Here is a 20,419-nt window from a genome sequence, read left to right as displayed (position 1 = left end):
AACCAGAGCTCCCAGCTCCCGCCCCGGCCCCTCAGAGCCTGTTCCCAACACCGAGTCAGAGAGTACTTTAAAAATCTACATCAGACCACGCCACTGCTCTGCTCAGAACCCTCCAGTGGCCCTTATGTCACTCAAAGTTCTTTAGTGGCACAGGAAAGCATGACTGACACCTCTCCTGGATCCCTCGGCCCTGCCCCCTCCACTCCAGCCCAGACCGAGAGACTTGACCATCCTGGCAAGAAGGAGCCACCGCCAACAGGGGGCAGTGCCAGAATTCAGGGCCCAAAAAGACTGGGGGAGGTCGAGGACGAAGGGGCAGGCAGGGCCTGTTGGTAGAAGGTCTGGTACGTCAGTTTCAGAACTCGGACTGTATCCTGGGTGTCAATGCTTCCCAACCCCGGACACACAGTGCAGTCAGGGAATGTTAAAAACGCCCCAGCGGCCCCAGTACCATTCCCCAGTAAGAGGAGCCAGGGCTCCTGGGAGAAACAATGAGCACTAGGTGAAAGGCAGGAAGCACATCAGACGAACTGCGACACCACATGGCAGCTGACGGCCAGGAGGCCACCCGCGATCACCGTGTCCTCCAAGGGCTCAGAAGCCAATCTGAGGGGCTCCCACTGCCCAACGAGGAGACCATGCCACCCCAATAAAAACTGTGACTGCTGTGCATCAGAACGCACCACGTGCAAGGCCACACATGTCACACTCGGGCTGGTTACTGCCAGTGAACCGATGGGTACTTTGAAAACACAAAAACAGGAAAGGAGTAACGCACTTCCTGTATGAGCTTTACCACTGGGTAAGCAGGGAGTCATCGAATGTGTTTCCTAGTTAGCAAACGAAGGGACGACAGACTCAGAACATCGCCACGGTGTCACCCCTCATTCATCAACAGATGTGGGTGCTGAATATCACCACTTTATCTTTTTGTTGTTAATCCTCACCAGAGGGTACTTTCCATTGATTTTTAGAGAGAGTGGAAGAGAGAGGGAAAGACAGAGAGAAACATCGATGTAAGAGAGACACATTGATGCACGTGCCCCGACCAGGGCCAGAGATGGAGTCTGCAACCAAGGTAGGTGCCCTTGACTGAGATCGAACCTGTGATCCTTCGGTCCACAGGCTGACGCTCTATCCACTGAGCCAAACCGGCTAGGGCTGGGTGTTGATTATCAATGGCTGCTGCCTTCTCAGAAAGAAAGACAACCAGAGAGTGTATGTCCCCTGACAGAGCAACGCGAAGCCACTTATGAAGTCAGTCCCCCCACCCTCCAGTTGGAATGGGCCTGATTAATGATCAATTTACAAGAAATACAGAGGAACTTATTAAATGACACATGGGGACGAGTACGCAGAATTCCGACCACAAAACACTCTTCTGGATGGACGAGGGAGATGGCTATAAACTGCTAAAACATGCATTTATAAAATGGGAGAAAGCCAGACATGGGAATACTGACTAATAGTAGATAATAGGGAAAAATAATATTTGAGTTATGGTAATGGTATTGTGGTTATATTTTTGTTAAGGAGCCCTTATTGTCCAGAGACACATCTGAAATGTTCACAGATAAAATAATAAATGTGAGATCTGCTACAAAACGCTACAGAGGAGTGGAGGTGGGTGAAAAAAGATTGGCCTTGAGCTCATCATTGTTGAAGTGGGGTGAAGGATGCGTGGGGGCTCATTACACCATTCCATAGACTTTTACCTTTATAGCTTGAAATTTTCCATAATAAAAAGCTATGAAAATACTGGGCCCCACCCCCCAGAGAAACACATTAATGAGTCTGGGCTTCAGTGTGAGCGCTGGTATTTTTTTAAGGCTCCCGCGTGTTTCTGCTGCTCAGCCAAGGTTGAGAGTGCTGCAATCGCTTACAGGAAACACGCAGAGAACCTGCACTAAGACCAAGGCGGAGGCCATGGAGGGGAGGGGACTGGTCTGGGAGGGTTAAGGAGCCCAGCACAGGGTCCTTGATTGGGTCGGGAAGGGATGAGGAAGAAGGAGAGGTCAAGGACAATGCAAAGGATTCAGGCTTGGGTGACTGGGGTGCTGGTCACTGGCCCAGGGAACAAGTCAGGGCTGGTAGTTTGGGGGGCCCGGGGAGAAGTTCTGGGTGTTTGGGACACGCTGACATTGAGGGGCCCATGTAACTTCCAGTGGAGACAGTCAATGGGCAGTTTGGTTTGTGGGTCCAGAGAGCCAAGCAAGACCCGGAAGAAGACACAGAAACCCAGGCCCCCTAAACCAAGACAGAGGTTGGATGGCTGCAGCCAGTAGAAAAAACCTAGGGGCAGAGGCCAGGCAGAGGTGCCCGCCTCCCTGAGCAGGACTGAGGAGCCCCTGCACATCCCCTCCTCCAGGCCTCCAGGTCTCCAGGCGCATCTGTTACACAGGTGAGCGACCAGAACAGGTGCAGGAGGCCCCTGTGGTGTGAATCACAGCCAAGTGTGCCAGCAGCAGTCAGATCAGCTTGAAACTGCCAACACGCATTCAATGCCCAAACACGTGTGGATGCCTGCGTGGGCGGGCTCTGTGCGAGGCAGGGGTGACCCGGAGCCAGGGTCCTGGCCTCAGGGAGCTTGCTTTCTAGTGGGCAGTCAGCGGAAACAAGTCCCCGCACACGAGCTTTGGAATTACCACACAACTTCCCCATGTACAGCCGTGCATTCCCGGGCTCCCAGAATCAGGGAGCTGACAGGGCCTCACGTTAAAGCAGCAGGAACGGAGGCCCAGCGGGGAGGTGGCCACCCACGGCCACCAGGGGTGCAGACCTGGAGATGACACAGCCATCTGCGCGGAACTTTCTGGAGCAGCCATTTTATTCGCCGCAGCCTTCTAAACCATGTGGCCTAGTGTTTCCTTTGGACGAACACGATCGCTGATCACCGAGGACCCAGGACCCTCCTCCCCCCAGGACCAGGGACTTACCACTGAGTCCAGAAACTGAATGTAACACTCCAGCCCAGGCCTCGCTTCACAGAACTGCCGGAAAAGCAGCCTCCCGATCGGCTGCTTGTCACATAAGCTGCAGTAGTCTCTGTCTGGAGACAAGAAAAGAGGAACACGGTGAGACCCAGGAGAGGGCCGGGCCGGGCCGGGCCACCCACCCCACCTGGAGGTAATGCCCCAGGTGGGTGCAGCCAGGTGCCTGGCAAACTCTCAGGAGCCCTTATGTGTCCCCAGGCCCCGCAGATGCAGAGAGGACGAGGTCAGTGCCGAGGAAGCTGCCAGTGATGGCCCAGCCTCCACTCCCGGCCCACTCCCCTTGCCGATGCCCTGGTTTCTGTATGGAGATGCCAGCAGTTCTGGGGACTATGACTGCCCTGGCTGGCCATCAGCATGTCACTGCCAAGAGCCAGTCCATCCTTGCTGTTTAGCTCCGTAACCCATGCTCACATGGGGACCTGTGAACTGGCTCCCGGCATGTCACATCCGCTGGTGAAAGTGACTGGATATAGGTGGCAGGCATGGCACCCATGCCAGTAAACCAGAGTGGACCACAGACTGCCTGGCACGTTGAGCAGAGGTGCTTTCTCTGCCTGTGGATGGGGTGCGAGGGGCAAGGCCAGAGCCTGCTGCGGGAGTTCTTGACGCTGGGAAGGAAGTGACTGCGGGACCAGGCCGACTCACAGAGGAGGCCAGAACTGGGACAATTACAAGTAGACTTGGGGCCTGGTGGTGCCATGAGGCTCTGGATCAAACCGTGCCTGCAGCCCAACCATATCTGAAGCACTTACTAAAGAGCCTTGCTTGGGAAAAAAAAAAAAAGGTAATTACTTGTAATTCAAAGCATCCTAATGAATACAGCAAAAAAACTTTTATTTTTGTCCAATTGGAGCAAAGCCAGTCTTGGGATGTTTCGAATTATGAAAAGCCTGCTTTTTCCAGCAGAGGCGCTAGCGGCACAGAGACAGAAAGTGGCCGGCCCTCAGCCACGCCGTCGCCACGCGAGGCCTCGCCAATGACTTGCCGTGTGACTTCAGGAAGCTCACTTGTCCTTTCTGGGCCTCAGTCTTCCTCTGAAAAATGAAGGCCCATGTGGGACGTGAGATGGAGGTTGGGGAGGGGGTGGGGAGTCCCTTCTCGGCTCTTCCTGTAATGACTACCAGAGGCTTCCCCAAGGGCTGAGGCCCCAGCCATGAGCCTTCTCGAGCAAGCACTGTGAATTTGCCTTCGACCCTGCAGCTGTGCAGAAACAGTCAGGAGATTTCACAGGGAACCAGGAAGCGGGCTGAGTTAGACCTGGGTTAGGAGCTACCTGGACAGGAGGAATGACTGTCCTTGCCAACCACAGAGGAGGAGCCAGGACGTGGTGTTTCTCTGGAGATGGGGACTACAACGGGAGAAAGGAATATGGCCATCATTTCCATGCACAAAGAGCTTAGCCATGGGCAGGTCGGGAGGCAGGGGGCTGTGAGCATGGGTTACGGAGCTAAACTGCCTGGGTTCAAATCTCAGCCTCACCACTTCCTGCCTGTGTGACCTGGGACAACTCACTGGGCACATTTATCCCTCGGTTTCCTTATCCGTAAACTGGAAACAGCAATGGTACCCAGCTCCTGCGACCATCACGAGGACTGAATAAGACAACGTGGAGAAAGGACTCAGACCAGAGCCTGGCACATAGCAAATGCTTAATAAACCACCTGCTGTCATCATGGATGTGGCTTTCCGGTCTGCACCATCTCCTTATCTCTAGGGCAGTAGTCGGCAAACTGCGGCTCTTGAGCCACGTGCGGCTCCTGGCCCCTTGAGTGTGGCTCTTCCTCAGCCTTAGGAGCACCCTAATGAAGTTAATAACAATGTACCTACCTATATAGTTTAAGTTTAAAAAATTTGGCTCTCAAAAGATTTCAATCGTTGTACTGTTGATATTTGGCTCTGTTGACTAATGAGTTTGCTGACCGCTGCTCTAGGGAACTGGTCTGTAAGAACCCAGCCAGCCCTAACCAATCAGAGCCCCCTTCCCTATTGCCACACGATAGGTTCCCTGGCCTGAGTGGGCCTTGGAGTCCTTCCAGGGTTTTTGCTAGAACTTTGCTAGATACTTGCTCCTCTCCGGGTGACAAGGCTAAGGGACTGGTCGCCCCAGAGCTGCCACAACTGTCCCTCCCACAGGCAGTGAGCCCACGGAGAGCGAAGCCAGCACAGGGGAGAGAGCCGAGTGAAGTGAGAAACCTGGTGCCCGAAGAGCACAGGGGCCCGAGGCCAGCCTGCCAGGCCAGCGGCGCCTGCAAGGTCCTCACCCACAGAGTCTGCGCTGAGGCCAGCTGGCGTTGGTTTTTGTCTCTTGCAACTGAAGGAGCAACAACAGGCTGGAGAGTCTCACAGCCCACATATCACACGGGGAACTGCCTGAGGGCAGGGGCTGTTCTGTAGACATTCACCAGCTCTAGGTATTCTGTGGGCAGGAAGGCACTCCAACATTTCTCATTCTCACAAGTGGGTACTTTGATCAATGGGGCATCCTCCTCGAGTGGTTTGGGGGCTGAAACTAGCCTTGAACTATCACCTTAATCCAGTCCACCTTTCCATGCACACAGACGGTTCATGAACACTTAACCCACAGCCCTGCGGGCCAGGACCGGTGAGGGCAGAGCTGGGATGTGGGCCCAGCCCTCAGGGATCTTGTCGGGGCAGGGAGGGGGTGAGCTGACAAGATCCCAAGTGACAGTAATAAAATGTCAAGTTAGATGAGTGTCATCTTCAGCCACAGTGGGGAGTCTGGAAGGAGGCCCAGAGGGCGACAGGTCTGCGGCTGCACCTGTTAGCACGGTGCCCTGCACCCGTGCCCAGAGGTGAGGAAAACAAACGCCCCAGCCCTTCCCCATCAGCTGAGCTTCCCAAACACAGGAGCGTAAATCACCTGATGCCAAGCTCCCGTTTTATTCAATCAGGGCACAGAGCGCCACACGCTGATGCGATTTAAGCAACTCCCCGCTTTTCCAAAAGCAATTATGAGACTTCATGTACGTGTTGTGATTGCTTAAGGGTTCATCTGACAGCATTTTTTCCTCTCCATATGGCGTTCGCTGTCAGTATGGAAACAAGGCTGTCATAAACTCACAGCGTAGTAAACACCCAACATGAGCTGTCAGCACCTCCGTTCCCTGCCGCTCCCAGCAACACAGCGGATCCCAGGCGAGAAAGCCGCCCCCCGGAAGCCCAAGGAGAAATAAAAGGCCTAGTAATCATCTATTCAGGCTCTTTTCTCAGCATAAGTGAAGATAATGGGCCGATCTGAGGAAGCACCAGCAGCAATGATAAAACCAAAGTGCACACTTGTGCATCTTTCAGAAAAGGGAGAACGGAGCCATGGGAGGTGGAGAGGAGTCAGGGGTTGATGGAGGGGGCAGGAGGAGGCACAAATCCAAGAGCCTGGGGCGGGGGGGCTGGTGAGCAGGAGCGTCCGGAACAGTGGGGCAGACCCTATTCTGTCTGAGTCTCCCAGCCTGGGGTAACCCTGGATGCTGTGCACACAGACACCACGCACTGTCCACACACACACACACACACACACACACACACCTGCTCTTCTAGAACCCGAAACTCCTGCTTTGGGCCATGTGCCTCATTGGTCCTTCCCTCCAACCAGAAAGAGGCTGTTGTTACGTAAGACGGGAGGGGCATCAGGGCCTCCTGCCCTCAAAGGATCCAGCATCAGCGAGTCATTGTAGCTTTATTCTTTCAGGTCCCTCTTTAGTCAACAAACTCTCGCCCAAGGTCTCTTGCTTTTTGATATTAGAAGGTTCCTTCAACTTTAAGACTCTCCTCTTGAATTCAACGCCTGGGGAGAGGGTGGGGTGAATAAATGGGTGGGAAGAGGTGCACCTTATACACCCTCGTGGGCTAATGATCCAGTAACAGGCCTGGAGTCAACAGCTGGCCATCAGCTGAGACCAAGAATGGGGGTGTGGTCTTTGTGACGTGACATCTGGCCTTGGCCACAGTAACAGAGATTTGATGGACAGGTGTCCAAATGTACAGGTGTCCAAAGAAAGGTGGCTGAAGAGGGGCCTAAAAGACCATGACAAGCGCCAGGACACGGGGCTGTGCCCTTGGTCAAGGGGCAGAATGCCCCAAGGAGGGGCTGGAGCCTACTGTGCGCTCAGGAGGGTGGTGAGAGAGACCCTGGGAAGGCAGGCTGGGCTCAGACAGGCAAGGGCTGGACTCCAAGGTCAAGGAGACTAGAATGGACTCACTGTACCACTGGGGCATCCACGATGTCAGAGCACCAACAATTCAAGTACAGCCCCGGGGAAAGGTGGACAAAATGGGGTGGGGGAGTCTCAGACGTTTACAGAGGAGCTGGTGGCCGCAGGAGCCCCTCCACGGCGGGTCCAAGCCGTCTTTGGCACGGAGGGCGCAGTGCCCGTGGCTGGGATCCTGCTTCGGTGAAGAGCTGGACTAAAGGAAACCACACGTTCTGTTTGTTTCTTCAGGGGCTTGACACCTCTCAGGCATGCGGAGGGCTGGCCCAGGAAGCAGGAGGGCCACATCGGCTGCAACACGCCGAACTGCAGCCAGGCCCTCGGACAACGGTTTCTCCTACAGACAGACCCTTCAGCTGGGCCATGGGCATTGGCTGAGCCCGTGCCAGGCAGTGCGCCCTGGGCCCTGAGAGCAGACGCATCTCCACAGGCCTCATCTTTGTCCTGAGCAGGGAATGTGTTTGTGAGCCGGGGCAGGAGGGAGGCACGTTCACGGACAGGCTGGGAAGAACAGCCATGGAACAAACCATAGACATCCGAGGAGGGGGCACACACTGCCCTCGTGCCCAGGGGCGGGTTTCAGGGGTGCCCATGGGACAGCACGCTGGAACATGGGAATGGGAGTGGCAGGGTCGCGGAGGCCAATGCCGGCAGGGGAGAGGCTGAGTGCTGGGGAAGAAGAAAAAGGTCAAAGCCAAAGAAATGGGGCCAGAGGTTGGGATGAGGGGTGAGGAGAAGCCACGTGGGGAGGTAAATCCCCAGGTGAGAAGCCAGGAGGTGTTAGGGCAAGAGTTCACTGCCTGAGAGGCCTGAGGTCGCTGCAGGGAGCCTTCGAGAATGGCTGAAGTGTGTGAAGGACCTACAAAAAATTAAACTGTCATATAGCTAACAATGCCACTTTGGGGTATTTACCCAAACGAGTTGAAATGAGGACGTCATGTTCACTGTGGCACCATTCACAATACCAAGATGTGGAAAGAACCTAAATGTCCACCGACCGATGCATGGACTAACTTGCAGGATATGCACACAGTATATGCATGCCGTTGTCAACCAACAGAGGGCGCAACAAGACCAGGGGGGCCCATCCTCCCTACCTCTTTGTGAAGTTTGGGTGCTTGGCTGAGAACCTTCCCATGTCTCCTAGGCTGCTGTCATAATAAGCTGCTGATGGTACCCCCACCTCAGGTCCCCTGTCAAGGACACCTGCTATAGACTGAACGTCTGTGTCCCCCTCCCCCATAAAATGCACACTTAGAACCCTCGTCCCCACTGTGGTGGTATTTGAGGGTGGGGCCTTTGAGAGGTGAGGGTGGAGCCTGCACAAGTGGGATTAGCGCCCTTACCATAGAGACCCCTGAGAGCTCCCTCATCCCTCTGCCCTATGAGGACGAAGACGGTCATCTATGAACCAGAAAGCAGGCTTTCACCAGACACAGGATCTGCCAGCACCTTGACCTTGAACTTCCCAGCCTCCAGAACGATGAGAAATACATTTCTGTTGTTCATAATTGGTATTCTGCCACAGCAGCCCAAATGGACTAACTTGCTATCTGGTCTTGGGCAAGTCCCTTAATCCTGCCTCCCGCACCACACGGGCAACCAGGGTGAGCCGTTGCTACCGAGTGTTAGCAATACTAGTACCCGAGAGCGCCTGGCCCAGACCCAGCACATAGCGGGTCCTACATAACCAGCGGCCATTTGAACAGATCGTATCTCCTCTACGAGCCTCAAGGAATGGTGGCTTTTACTCCCCTGAAGATGCCGTGCAGGGAGCAGGGCTGTTAGTGAAAGGGGCCTTGACTGCATAAGCACCAAAGAAAGAAAGAGCCACCCCACCCAAGGCTGAGCCACTGGAGGACCCCACGCCCCCAGAGAGCAGGGGCCAGGCATCTGCGGCCTTCCTCTCCCTCACTTTGAGCCTCGCTCTCAGAGAGAAGCCACACGTGTCCTCACAGCACATGGCCAAGGTTAAACTCTCACAACCCACAGTCAATTCCTTCAAGACTCATAACCCCCCGAGGGACTTAGAAACAGGAATGATATTGATAGTGAAGATAAATAGATGCTGTCACTGTTTTCATTCCTTTCGAGTGACATGAAATGGGAACATACTTTCTTAATTAGGAGCCTGTGGTATGTGGACGCTTGGAGGGCAACCAGATTTTCCCAACCGAGGGCCAGAACACAGGCATGGCCCTCCTCCGGTGACCAGGGACCCCGGTGAGCGAGGCCGCCCTGCCTGCCTCCCCGGCTTGGAGAGCTGGCCTTGATCCCTAGCGGATGGGGAGCAAGAAGTCACGGCAGGGAAGGGGGAGGGGGTGGCCCACGACTGAAACCTGCTTAGGACTGTTTTCTTTGTTGCCCCAGACACTCCTTGAACTTGGGCCAATGAAAATGCACGTTCCATTTCAGAAGTAAGAGCAAGAAACGCAGCTTCCTGAGGAAATGGAACCACTCACACCCGAGCCCTTGGAAATGAAACCACATGTTTATTGTACCTGGGGCGGGAGGGGGGGGGCGCCCCAAAGTGATTCCTGAAGCCATCTCTACTTTCTGGGGATTTGTTTTATTTTGTTTCGTTTGATTTAATTTAATAACATTGTTTTATCAAAATACCAGGAGTTTGGGATTCTTATGGTTCTTTTGGGGGTGGGTGGGTAGGGGGGGGACAGTTCCTGGTAGGTCCTACAGCAATTTAGGAAAACAGATGTAAGGAGACTGGATTAGACAGGAGCCCTTGACGTTGCCATACGCCAGGTCTAAAACAACCAACAGAAACGTGCTCTGGAAACGGCTTTCTCTGAAAAATTCCTGCCAAAGCTGGAAAAACAATTGGGCGTTTGCTTGGAGGGAAGGCGCGCTGACGTTTGAAAGGCCAGATAGCATCACGGATAATGGCAGTTCTTCCCGCCCGCCTCCTGGAAGGCGCAGGCGGCGAGGAAAGGGGAAACATTTGGTATTTGGTTAGCAACAGCTGAGTGGGTTCCGATGACTTCAAGGAAGATGTTTCAATGTGGATGAAAAACGACATATGACACATTACACAAACACGCCCAGATCACGCCGCTTTTCCTGTTCCTTTTGTCCCTCTCGCCTGGCCTCTAGTTTTACCGCATGTCATACCTGTCACATGTCTCTCTGCGGGACCAAATGTCTTACCAAGCTCGATGGCACCGGGACAAGCCACAGGTAAAACCCACTCAGTGGTAGGGTGTTGGGGGCTGGGCTGCCAAGTCGGGGAAGGGACAGAAGTGGGTGGACGGAGGAAAGGGGAACCTTGTGTGTGGATCTGTGAGATGAAGAAGGGAGGTGGGTTGGAGTGTGCTTCTGGGGGCTCAGGGCGGCAGCCCCTACCAGCCTCGCCTCTGTGATGAAGGTCCAGGTCTCTGGCTTGAACCCGCCGGGTGCAGTCAAACCCTAGGAGATGGTGGGAGTCTGGAAAAGGGCTGGGGGCTGAGCTGGGCAGGACATGTGTGTATGCCATCACCATGGGGCCCTCTGGCAATGATTGGCTCCACAGTTAGGCAGTGACCTCTCCCTTATTCTCAAGGCCAAGAAAAGCAGAGAAGTTAGGTATTCCCTTGTAGCGGGAAAGGGACGACGAACTGGGTGGTTGGATGGGGGGGGGGGCGTGGTGCAGGTGGGCCCAGCAGTGGCTAGGTAGACACGGGGACTGTGCAGGTGGTGGCAGTTGAGCCTGGCATGTTGGGAAGGTTGGGGGACAAAGCCAGGACCCAGGTTCCAGGCCTGGCCTGTTGCCGCTGAGCTCCGGGCTGTCCCATGTGCACTGCTCTATCAGCCTCCCCTCCGTGCTCGCACAGGGCTCTGAGCAGGACAATCGGAGGCACCTGGCACGGCAGCAATGGGGGCTCTTGAAAAGGCCAACAAGAAGGAAACACACAGACGCAGGACGCGCAGCTGTGCCCTGGGAAGCAAAGGTGTTGTGACCGCCACACACGTCTCCCTCCAGTGCAGAGCCTGGTGCAGGCGGGTGGTCAGAACTCCCTGCTTGGCCCTGCCTGGCCTGCTGGGGTGCCAGCACCTGGGAAATGGTAGTGGTCGCCAACCGGTGCTCTGTGGGCCACTGGTGATCCGTGAAGTCCGAAAGGTTGGCGACCGCTGGTCCATGGTATGCTGCTCCGTCCTGGTGACCCAGTCTCCCTCACTCTGCTCACAGCCAACCTGGGGACGCCATCCTCCTAGGGCCACATTCTTCCTACAAGCTTTTTCCTCCCTGGAAAGAAACTTCCATGTGGACGCGAGCAGCTTTGGTAACTGAGATAGATACCCAGGCCACACCCAGACCTCTGAGGGTGGGTCAGCAATATTTACAGTTCCCAGGTAATCCCAACACTGCATGAAATGTCCAGTTCGGCCTTAAAAAAAAACTACACTAATAAAAGACAAAGATGCTAACTGTCCATACCTTTGCTACGTCCATTAGCCAATCAGAAGATTATGCAAAATAACCCAACAAAGATGGCCATTAAATTTGCATACTGCAGGCAGGGCAGGACAGCGCGATCCGCCGCCCCGCCCCGGCAACCCAGAGCGGGATCCGGGCCTGCCATCTGTGACCCGGGGAGGTGGGGCAGGCACCATGGGATCTGGCCTGCCATCTGCCACCCAGAGAGTGGGCCTAAGCCAGCAGGTGATTATCTCCTGAGGGGTCCCAGACTGTGAGAGGGGCACAGGTCGGGCTGAGGGACATCCCTCCCTGCCAGTGCATAAATTTTTGTGCACTGGACTTCTAGTATATATATATTATTGATTTCAGAGAGGAAAGGAGAGGGAGAGATAGAAACATCAACGATGAGAACCATTGACTGGCTGCCTCCTGCATGCCCCACACTGGGGATTGAGCCTACAACCCAGACATGTGCCCCAACCAGGAACAGAACCATGACCTCCTGGCTCATAGGTCGATGCTCAATCACCAAGTTACACTGGATACCCAGTCCAGCTTTTTATCCCCAGCACCTGCCATGGTGCCTGACCAGAGCAGGAGCGAGGTGCATATGTAAGTCGGGTTCCAGTGGCCCGAGTCCTCCAGGCTCTGTTCCTTGGGGAAACAGAGACCAGGTTTGGCCAGTCTTATAGGAGCTGAGAAATGACTGAGTAAATCAAAGAGATGTGGAGACCACATGCTTCTAACTCCAGAAGTAGAACCCTCAGGCCTGAACTTGCTCGCCCCCCGCCCCCCTCCGGCCCCCAATGGTTAATCAGCCAGAAATGAAGGTCCCCCGAAGCAACTAGATGACTGAGAGTGGGGCTTCCGTCCAAGGGAAGCAGAGCGCTCTGGGTGCCCAGCCGAGGTGAGGCTGGGACAGGCTGTGTGCTGCACTGGGAAGTGACAGCCATGATGGCCCCGGGCCCCCAAAGTGAGGCGGGACTGAGCAGGGCCCTGCCTGGCTCCCCGCTCCAGGAAAGCCCAGCAAGGTCAGGGGTCTGGATTTTTGTCTCCAGCTCCTCCTCTGACCCCTGTATGACCTCAGACCCGCCAGTGTCCTCTCTGGACCTTGGCTCCCCTTCAACAAAATGAGGCTGATGCACAAGGGAAGCTTAAGGGCCCCGCCTCCCAATTTGGTGGTTCCACGGGAGGAGGCTGGTGGGGGTGGAGACCTGGGCGGCACAGGCCTTTATCCAGCACCAGGGTCCCTAAGCCACGCAGCTTCCTGCCTTCCCGCACCTGCACTGGCCGGAGCACCAGCAGAGTGACCGTGAGCGGAAAAGGCAGCATTTCTGGAAGGCCTGGGAGGAGCTGCTCAGGGAGGCCAGGGGTCCCGGCTCCCATCAGTTTGCTGTGGAGCCCAGCTGTTACTCCTCTCTACGCCTCAGTCTCTCTCGAGTGCTTTTCTCATTTACCCTTGGATGACAGTGTCTGTCCCCGCTTACTGCCATCTGCCCTGGGCTGCGGGGAAGACAGCAGGGAGACTAGAGGGGTGGTGCGGGGGAAGGGGGGAGCTCTGAAGCCCTCCAGGGCCCTGGGGACTGGCCTCACCTGGAGCTATGAGCTAATGAAGCAAAAGCCACAGGGGGCGGTGCCAGGAAGTGGCTGGCAAAAGGTGCCAAGGCAAACAGGGCTCTGTGCAGAGGTGGCTTGTTGCTTCCTGGGCCACCGGCCAGGGCTTATCGAGGCTCACAGCTGCGCCGGCCCGAAGCGCTGGAGGAGGAAATGCTTGGGAAGGTGAAGGCAGCGGATGGTCTCCGGCCAGTCCTGGTGTCTCAGGGTCCGAAGACCTCAGCCACCCCGAGCCTCTCAACATGACCGAACCCCCCCGCCCCCCGAGGCTCCGTCAACCTGGGTCTGTGCACATCCAGGGACAGGAAGCACTTTGCCTACAAAGGGCCTGGCCCTCTTCATCAGAACTGTGTTCAAAGTCCATTCTTAATCTGAGACCAAACTCGTCTTTCTCTCATGCCTGCCCCTTGGTCCTCGTTCTTGGGGTACAGAGGACAAATGCTAGGTGGCAGTTATTCTCTGCTCCTGGAGTTTTCTCTCAGACCAAAAAAAAAAGCCCAACTCCCCCGCTTCCTCATCACAGCCCCTATAAGACTGGCCAAACCTGGTCTCTGTTTCCCCAAAGAACAGAGCCTGGAGGGCTCGGGCCACTGGAACCCGACTGGGGTCTCTGGTAATTAAATGTGAAACCATGTCCGCTGCTCCCTTCAAGCCCTCTTGCCTTAGCTCGGACACAGACCCAAGAGGGGCTAGATTTGGGAAGAGAGGGGCGCACTGGTCAGCACACAGAGGTCGCCAAAGCTCACATTCCAAACGAGAAACGGGAGAGGCCTGTTGCTTCAGTAGAAACCGACACAGAGACAGCAGGAACCTCGGTTCAGACTTCCCTTAGCGGAGTCACAGCTCAGGCGCTGGGATCTCCGACATGGGTTTGCATGGAGTTTGGCAGAGCCAGTTTTCAGAAAGAGCTGTCCTTCGGTCAGACGGTGCACTTCCCACTGCCACCTGACGTGTGATATAGGAAATGACAGCAGCTAATGGGAGGCTTGCTGTCCAGCAGGCATGGTGCTGGGCACTTCTCAGGCTGTGCTTCCTGCAATCCTCCTAAGAGCCCTACGAAATAGGCGCTAGTACCAGCCTACACTTTTAGATGCCAAAGGATGAGGAGCTGGAGAGGCATTTATTAGCACAAGGCCCCAGGGCTAGCAAGAGGCAGAGATGGGGTTTGAACACCTCTCTTCCTGACAGCAAAACAACTTCTCTGCATCTTTTAGCTTTTAGGGATCTGCCTCAGCAGCAGGCAAGGACCTAGGACCCAACCTCAACATCCTGGCAATCTCCAGAGGCCCACAGGGGGCAGGCACCCTGGAAACCTGGACATACCCATGACCTATTGGTCACTCCAAGGCCCCGGGCCCAGGGCTGCTCTACACACAGAGACTTAGACCTGGGGAAGCCACGGCCGCTCAGGGCTGGCTGTCAGCTGGCCCGTGAGCTCCAGGGCTGGGCCGGCACAGAATTCTTTGGCGCACTCTTCCGTCCTCGCCTCCACCAGAAAGCCCGAGTACGCCGCCCCTCCCCAGCTCTGAGCGCCTTCAGCTCGGAGGCCTGCACCGCACCTGTGAACACAGAACCTACTGGCTATCGCATTCCTTCGGCTGCTGTCCTCAGAGTTAGCCTTGTCCCCACACCTGAGCTATAAATTCTCTCTCCACTGCCTCCCCCTTTGCAGCCCTGCAGAGCCTGGGACCGTCTGCACACTTACGAGGTCACCCAAAACGATGCCCCTGATTAAAGCAGGGGCAGCCGTGAGAAAAGGCCCTCACTAGGCTCCTGCTTACACTTCTTTTGTCAAAACAAATCCTTTGCTCCTTGGAGGGAGAAATCTTAAAAGTCCCCGGTGTCCACACGTCAATGCTTGGCTTTTAACAGGGTGTTGGAATTGCGTTTCGCAGCACATTCCTGCGCTCAGACCTACAGCGAGACGAGCCTGTAAGCCAACAGGAAAGGCGTCCAAACAGGGCTGGACCCAACTTGGAGCAGGCAGGGCCCAGGCTGCCTTGTTCCCTGCAGCCCCCAACCCCGGCCCCACACCCAGCACAGGGCCTGGCACGGAGCCGGCAGGCAGTCACATTTAACAAGTGAATGAACGAACAGGTTAACAACCCTAACTCATCCATTTGCGAGCCAGTGGCTGTATTCTTACATACTTGTTTCCAAATTTCTCTGTGCTGGGTCAGGATACTGAATGGATCTGCCACACGGGAAAAGGAGCCCATCCTGACACCCACACCCTCCGCCACCGTGCAATCGCGTGGGTGGAGGGAGCACCGTGTCAGAGCAGAGGTCATGTTGGAGGAGCAGAGTCACAGACCTTGCAGAAAACCCGAAGGAAAGCCAGTCTGACCCCCTCGTCTCTCAGATGGGGAAACTGAGGCCCTGGGAGGGGAGGGGTCTTGTCTTATCCATCACCTGGAGCTTGCTTCGCTGCCTCAGCTGCTCAAAGGCTCTAGATCAGGGTGAACAGGGAGGAGAAGTCCTTTATTACAATTCAAAGACCCTCACCCGAGGGTCCCACCTAGGTCTGGCACAGAGATGCCTAGTCAAGCCGTTCAAAACCCCACCCCCGGGAACTGACATTTTAAACGCTGTGAAGTGCAGCTATTCTGTCAGCCTGAGGCCTGTGGTCGATGCCACGCAGGTGTCTCAAATAAATCTTCAAGGGCCGCCTCTGCATGGAGCCAAGTAGATGCTTTTAATCATCAGGAGGGAGAAAGCAAGGGCCTCTCGCACTTTCGCTTTTATCGAAGTAAAACAGCAGTTGATTCGCCAGCAGGCCGTGCCGCTTGGTGCCAAATACCACGTGTTTGAAACTGAAGCTCTCTCAGCTATACAAACACAGAACGGAAGCCTGCAGGACCCCGAACACACGCGCTCCTTTCTTCCTGTTTCTTTCTGAAGAGTGCCACTAGCTCATCGCTGTCTAGACCTGGGGAGCCGTCTCAGCGAGGAGCACGGCTCTCTGCTGGCGCTTCTCCGCCCCCTCCCACTGCCTGGCTTGAAACAGACATTTTGACAGATATTTAACTGATGCTAAACCTAAGAGGCGGCCTCCTCCGTTACTCAGCACAGAGGAGATCACTGGGGAAAAAGACCAAAAGGGAAGACTGAGATGATCAAAGAATACCATTGCGGTGAGACCCCGAGTTCTAACTGGTCTCCAATGTAACCCACACGGCTGTTGGTTTTACATTATTCCTTGCCAAGAACAATGTTCAGATGATTGAAAAATTCCACACTGAAACCCCCGACGCCGACTTATTTTTCCTCCTGAGCACCTGCGCGCAGAGAAGCCTTGCTGAGAGAACGTAGCTAACCACGGGGCAGGCGAGCTTTCGGCTCCCAGGTTCAGCGTGCTGCCGCGGGGAGCCCTGACGGCGTCTTCACGGGGCTTGGGCTCTGAGAGGTCAGGCTGAAACTGCCTCTGTTCTAGATGAGTCAGGGCCCGTGAAAGCCAGCGGCAGGAGGGAGGCGGGAGGCAGGCAGAGGCCCTTCTCTGCAGACGGGGTCCGCAGGGGCCCAGCAGCGGACACACAGGACCTACGTTTGTGTGTGTGTGTGTGTGTGTGTGTGTGTGTGTGTGTGTGTGTGTAGCTGGGTGTGTGTGTGTGTGTGTGTGTGTGTAGCTGGACCGGAACCGGGAATGCACACACACAGCCAAGTGCCTGCCACTAGGAGAGAATCCAGTTCTTCCCACAGGGGGCTCAGAACCACGTTTCATCCTGGAAGCTCGGCTCACAGGCATTGTTCAGACACTTTGGGGTTAAGCTGGGGGAGCCGGCAGGACACCCTGAACCTCTCGCCCAGGCCTAAGCGGCGGCGGACTCCACCCTCGAAGGGAATCCTAGACCCAGCTGCCTGCTGGTGGTTGGTCACCGCACTTTCCAGCCCCCTTCTACTCACATCCAGGTTTGCTCAACTCATGTAGCCGGGGTTGGATCTGATAGGCCAGGTTCCTCTCTCCCACCCCCACCCCCCTTTTAGGACTGATTTACTGAGCACCTACTCAGTGCCCTGCTGTGGGCTAGCCCAGGGGGTCAAGGGATCACCAGAAACGCCTACCACCTCACGCACCCAAGGAGCTTACGGTCCAGCTCGGGGTTTTTTTCCTAGAATTCCTCCTGGATGAGAGGTGGTGGAGAGGTGAGGGGCATGGACCCCTGGACTCACATCCCAGGTATCCAACGTCTGTGCATCATGTTTTCTGTTGTAATAGGACTCCTACTTTTAGCCGGACACATGGCCACCCAAAGGAAAAACTACATTCCCCAAACAGGTTAACAACTAGGTGTGGTTGTATGACAAGGTGGGTTGTATGACAATGGAGTGTAAGCAGAAACAATGAGTCCAAGTTAGTGCTGGTTATGTCCTTAAAGGAAAAGCTCTATTTTTTCACCATCCCCTTCCCATGGACCAGAATGCAGACACAGCGGGGCACCATCTTGGACTGTGTAGACGAAGAGTACAATATCCTAAAGACAGAAGAGAAGGAATAGCCACACACAACTCCCACAGCAGCCCTTGACCCCTTCCCAAGCCTTGCTCCATGAGAGAGAAATAAACTACCTTGTTTAAACCCACATTCGTCTGGGTCTTTGTTACAGTAGCTGAACCTATTCTCTGCCTGACACTATCCTACTAGCTGCAGAATCTTCTTCTGAGATCCACTTTCTTTGTCCTAAAGTGGAGATAACAATACTACGACTGACCTCATAGGTGTGATTCCATCCAAGTGCTTAGCACAGCGCCTGGCACATGTTACGCCCTCAGTAGACACTAGCTATCCACTACTATCGAAAGGAGCAGCCACTGGATATTCTTGCCCAAAGCCCCTACACCAGTGGTTCTCAACCTTCTGGCCCTTTAAATACAGTTCCTCATGTTGTGACCCAACCATAAAATTATTTTTGTTGCTACTTCATAACTGTAATGTTGCTACTGTTATGAATCGTAATGTAAATATCTGATATGCAGGATGGTCTTAGGCGACCCCTATGAAAGGGTCATTCAACCACCAAAGGGGTCGCGACCCACAGGTTGAGAACCGCTGCCCTACACCCACCTCCTTCGCCACCCTACCAGGGGAGAGTGAGCACACACTGCCAAGAAGGGGTTAATTGGAACCAGGTTGATCCACCTGAGCCTCATCTCCTAAATCAGGCGGAGTTTCAGGAGTGGGAGGCCACGATGTGGCTTCAAACACAGCGTACCCACCCACCCTCCCTTCCTCGGTAGGACACACAGTGCTCTACGAAGGCTCCCAGGGTCCCATGCTCCTCTGGGAGCCCCTGCACATGAGCGAATCGAGGGCTGTTTCCCTTGGGGAGTTAAGTGCCCGGTCTCAGAAAGCATGTGTTTACTTTAAAGACGATGGCCTGAAATACAGCGCAGTGTCGTCTTCCTCCCTGAGATCTCCTGGGTAACCCACATTTAAAGAGCATTTTCAGCAAGAGTTATAGTTTGGATGTTGGAAGGGTCTGAAGTCAACACAAGTGTTTTTGCTGTATATTATATAAAATAAACACTCTGGTTCCAGGAACTCAAGGCAGCACACTGGGAACCGCATTTGTTTTCCCAAGACGTGGAAGTTGTGCAAAACTGCCCTTGTGGGGCCCACATGGAGTCACTCAGACCCAAGTGTCTCTGGGGTTCCCAAAGGGCATAGGCAGGGGGCAACCCTGAGCTGGCCACACGAGTACCTGGGGTGATGGCGCCTTCACTCACAGGGCTGGGCAGGTGGGTGATGTGTGGGCCCTGAAGGGGAAGGCATCCAGGCAGTTTCTAACCTCGGCTACAGCTTTATTTAAACAGCTAAACACAGATTGTATACAGGGCCACTCGGGGCTTCCTAGGAACTGACGTTTCTTTTTTTAAATATTGACTTCCTACTTAGAGGATCATGCCTCTGATGTCACAGAGCACAGAGTGGGGGCAGCCCGCAACTGTGCCCATACTTCCTAAGGGCAAGGGCTGCCTTTCAGCTCTGAACCCCCTCAGAGCCTCCACCAGTGCGGGGCACCCAACATGGCCCCAAGTTGGGGCTCCTATAACCTCTTCTCCAGGCCCTCAACACAGGTGACCTTCAAATCTGCCTGGTGATTATCTGAGTAATTCCCTCCCCGCCTCCTGGGTCTGACTGGTTCATGTCCGTGTCCCCAGTGCCCAGAGCAAAGTCTGGCACATGGCAGACTTTGGAGAATGAATGAATGAATGAATGTTGGGGCTTGCTGAATCGAGGGGTGATTTTAATCATGAGGAGGAAGATGAAGTCTCCATCTAGGCAGCTGGAGAGCAGCAAAGGCCACATACTGGGAAATGAGTGTGGGCATCTGTTCACGTTCGCCCGCGGGTGCCAGGAACACTCACACCGTAGTGACCACACATGTCTTCAGCACCTACAAGCAGCCACGTGCTTTCAGACTCCATCCTCGCACTTAATGCCACCCTGCGGGCTGGCCAAGCTCACACAGTGTCAGGAGAGGAACTTGGGTCTGAGTCCAGGCCTCTTTGGCTCCAAAGCCCCTGTTGCTCCCAGCATGCGTTAGGGAGGCAGGAACCGGCCTGGCCAGACCTTCCCAGGCAGCCTCTCTGCGGTCCCAGAGACAAGATCTGCCCTTGGGAATCAGAGGGGGGAGGGCACACTGCTCCTCCCTCAAGAGGAAGCCATCCTTTCCCACCAGAATAGCCGTGGGGCCACGGGCTCAGAAACACTCAGGGGCCTCCCTCGGGCCAAAGGGAGACACAGGGCCTGGGAACAGAGCGTGACCCAGATCAGAGGGCCCTGTGCCAGGTGCAGAGGAAGAAGACAAGGGGTGGGAGACGGGAAGGTAGACACTCCGTCTTGCTAAGCAGGGGCTGCAAGAGCTTCCAGTACTTGACCATGCAGCTCCCTGGGGCCATTGCCCTCTCAGACAAGCTGTGGCTTAAACTCTGCAAAGCAACTTACTAAACACCTTTGGAGGTCCCCAGGGGTCTGGGGGTGCTAGCCAAGGAATAGACGTGGGAAGCCAAAGACAGGCCCTGCACCCCAAAATGGATGCGTTCACAGACTGCTTTGGGGCAGCGCCTGGCACTGTGGCCTCCATGGAGGAACTGTGAGAAACGGGAAGTTCTACCAAAGAGCTGAGTTCCTCAGGGTCCCCCAGCCTCCCCAGTCTCTCCAGCCTCCCCGGCCT

General features: G+C 55.1%; 1 protein-coding gene across 1 annotated transcript in view; it reads right to left on the bottom strand.

Moving 5' to 3' along the window:
- The window catches only part of LOC102758601 (G protein-coupled receptor kinase 5), a 104,113-nt gene that overhangs the window by 44,985 nt on the left and 38,709 nt on the right, over positions 1–20,419 (bottom strand). Inside the window, exon 3 of the mRNA XM_015572476.1 lies at positions 2,937–3,049. Within this exon, the coding sequence (XP_015427962.1) occupies positions 2,937–3,049 (113 nt within the window). The remainder of the gene's footprint in view (positions 1–2,936; positions 3,050–20,419) is intronic.

This window comes from Myotis davidii, unplaced genomic scaffold (assembly GCF_000327345.1).
Source record: "Myotis davidii unplaced genomic scaffold, ASM32734v1 scaffold72, whole genome shotgun sequence".
NCBI lineage: Eukaryota > Metazoa > Chordata > Mammalia > Chiroptera > Vespertilionidae > Myotis > Myotis davidii.
Note: the sequence above shows the minus strand (reverse complement) of the source record. Positions and strands in the feature narration are given on the sequence as shown.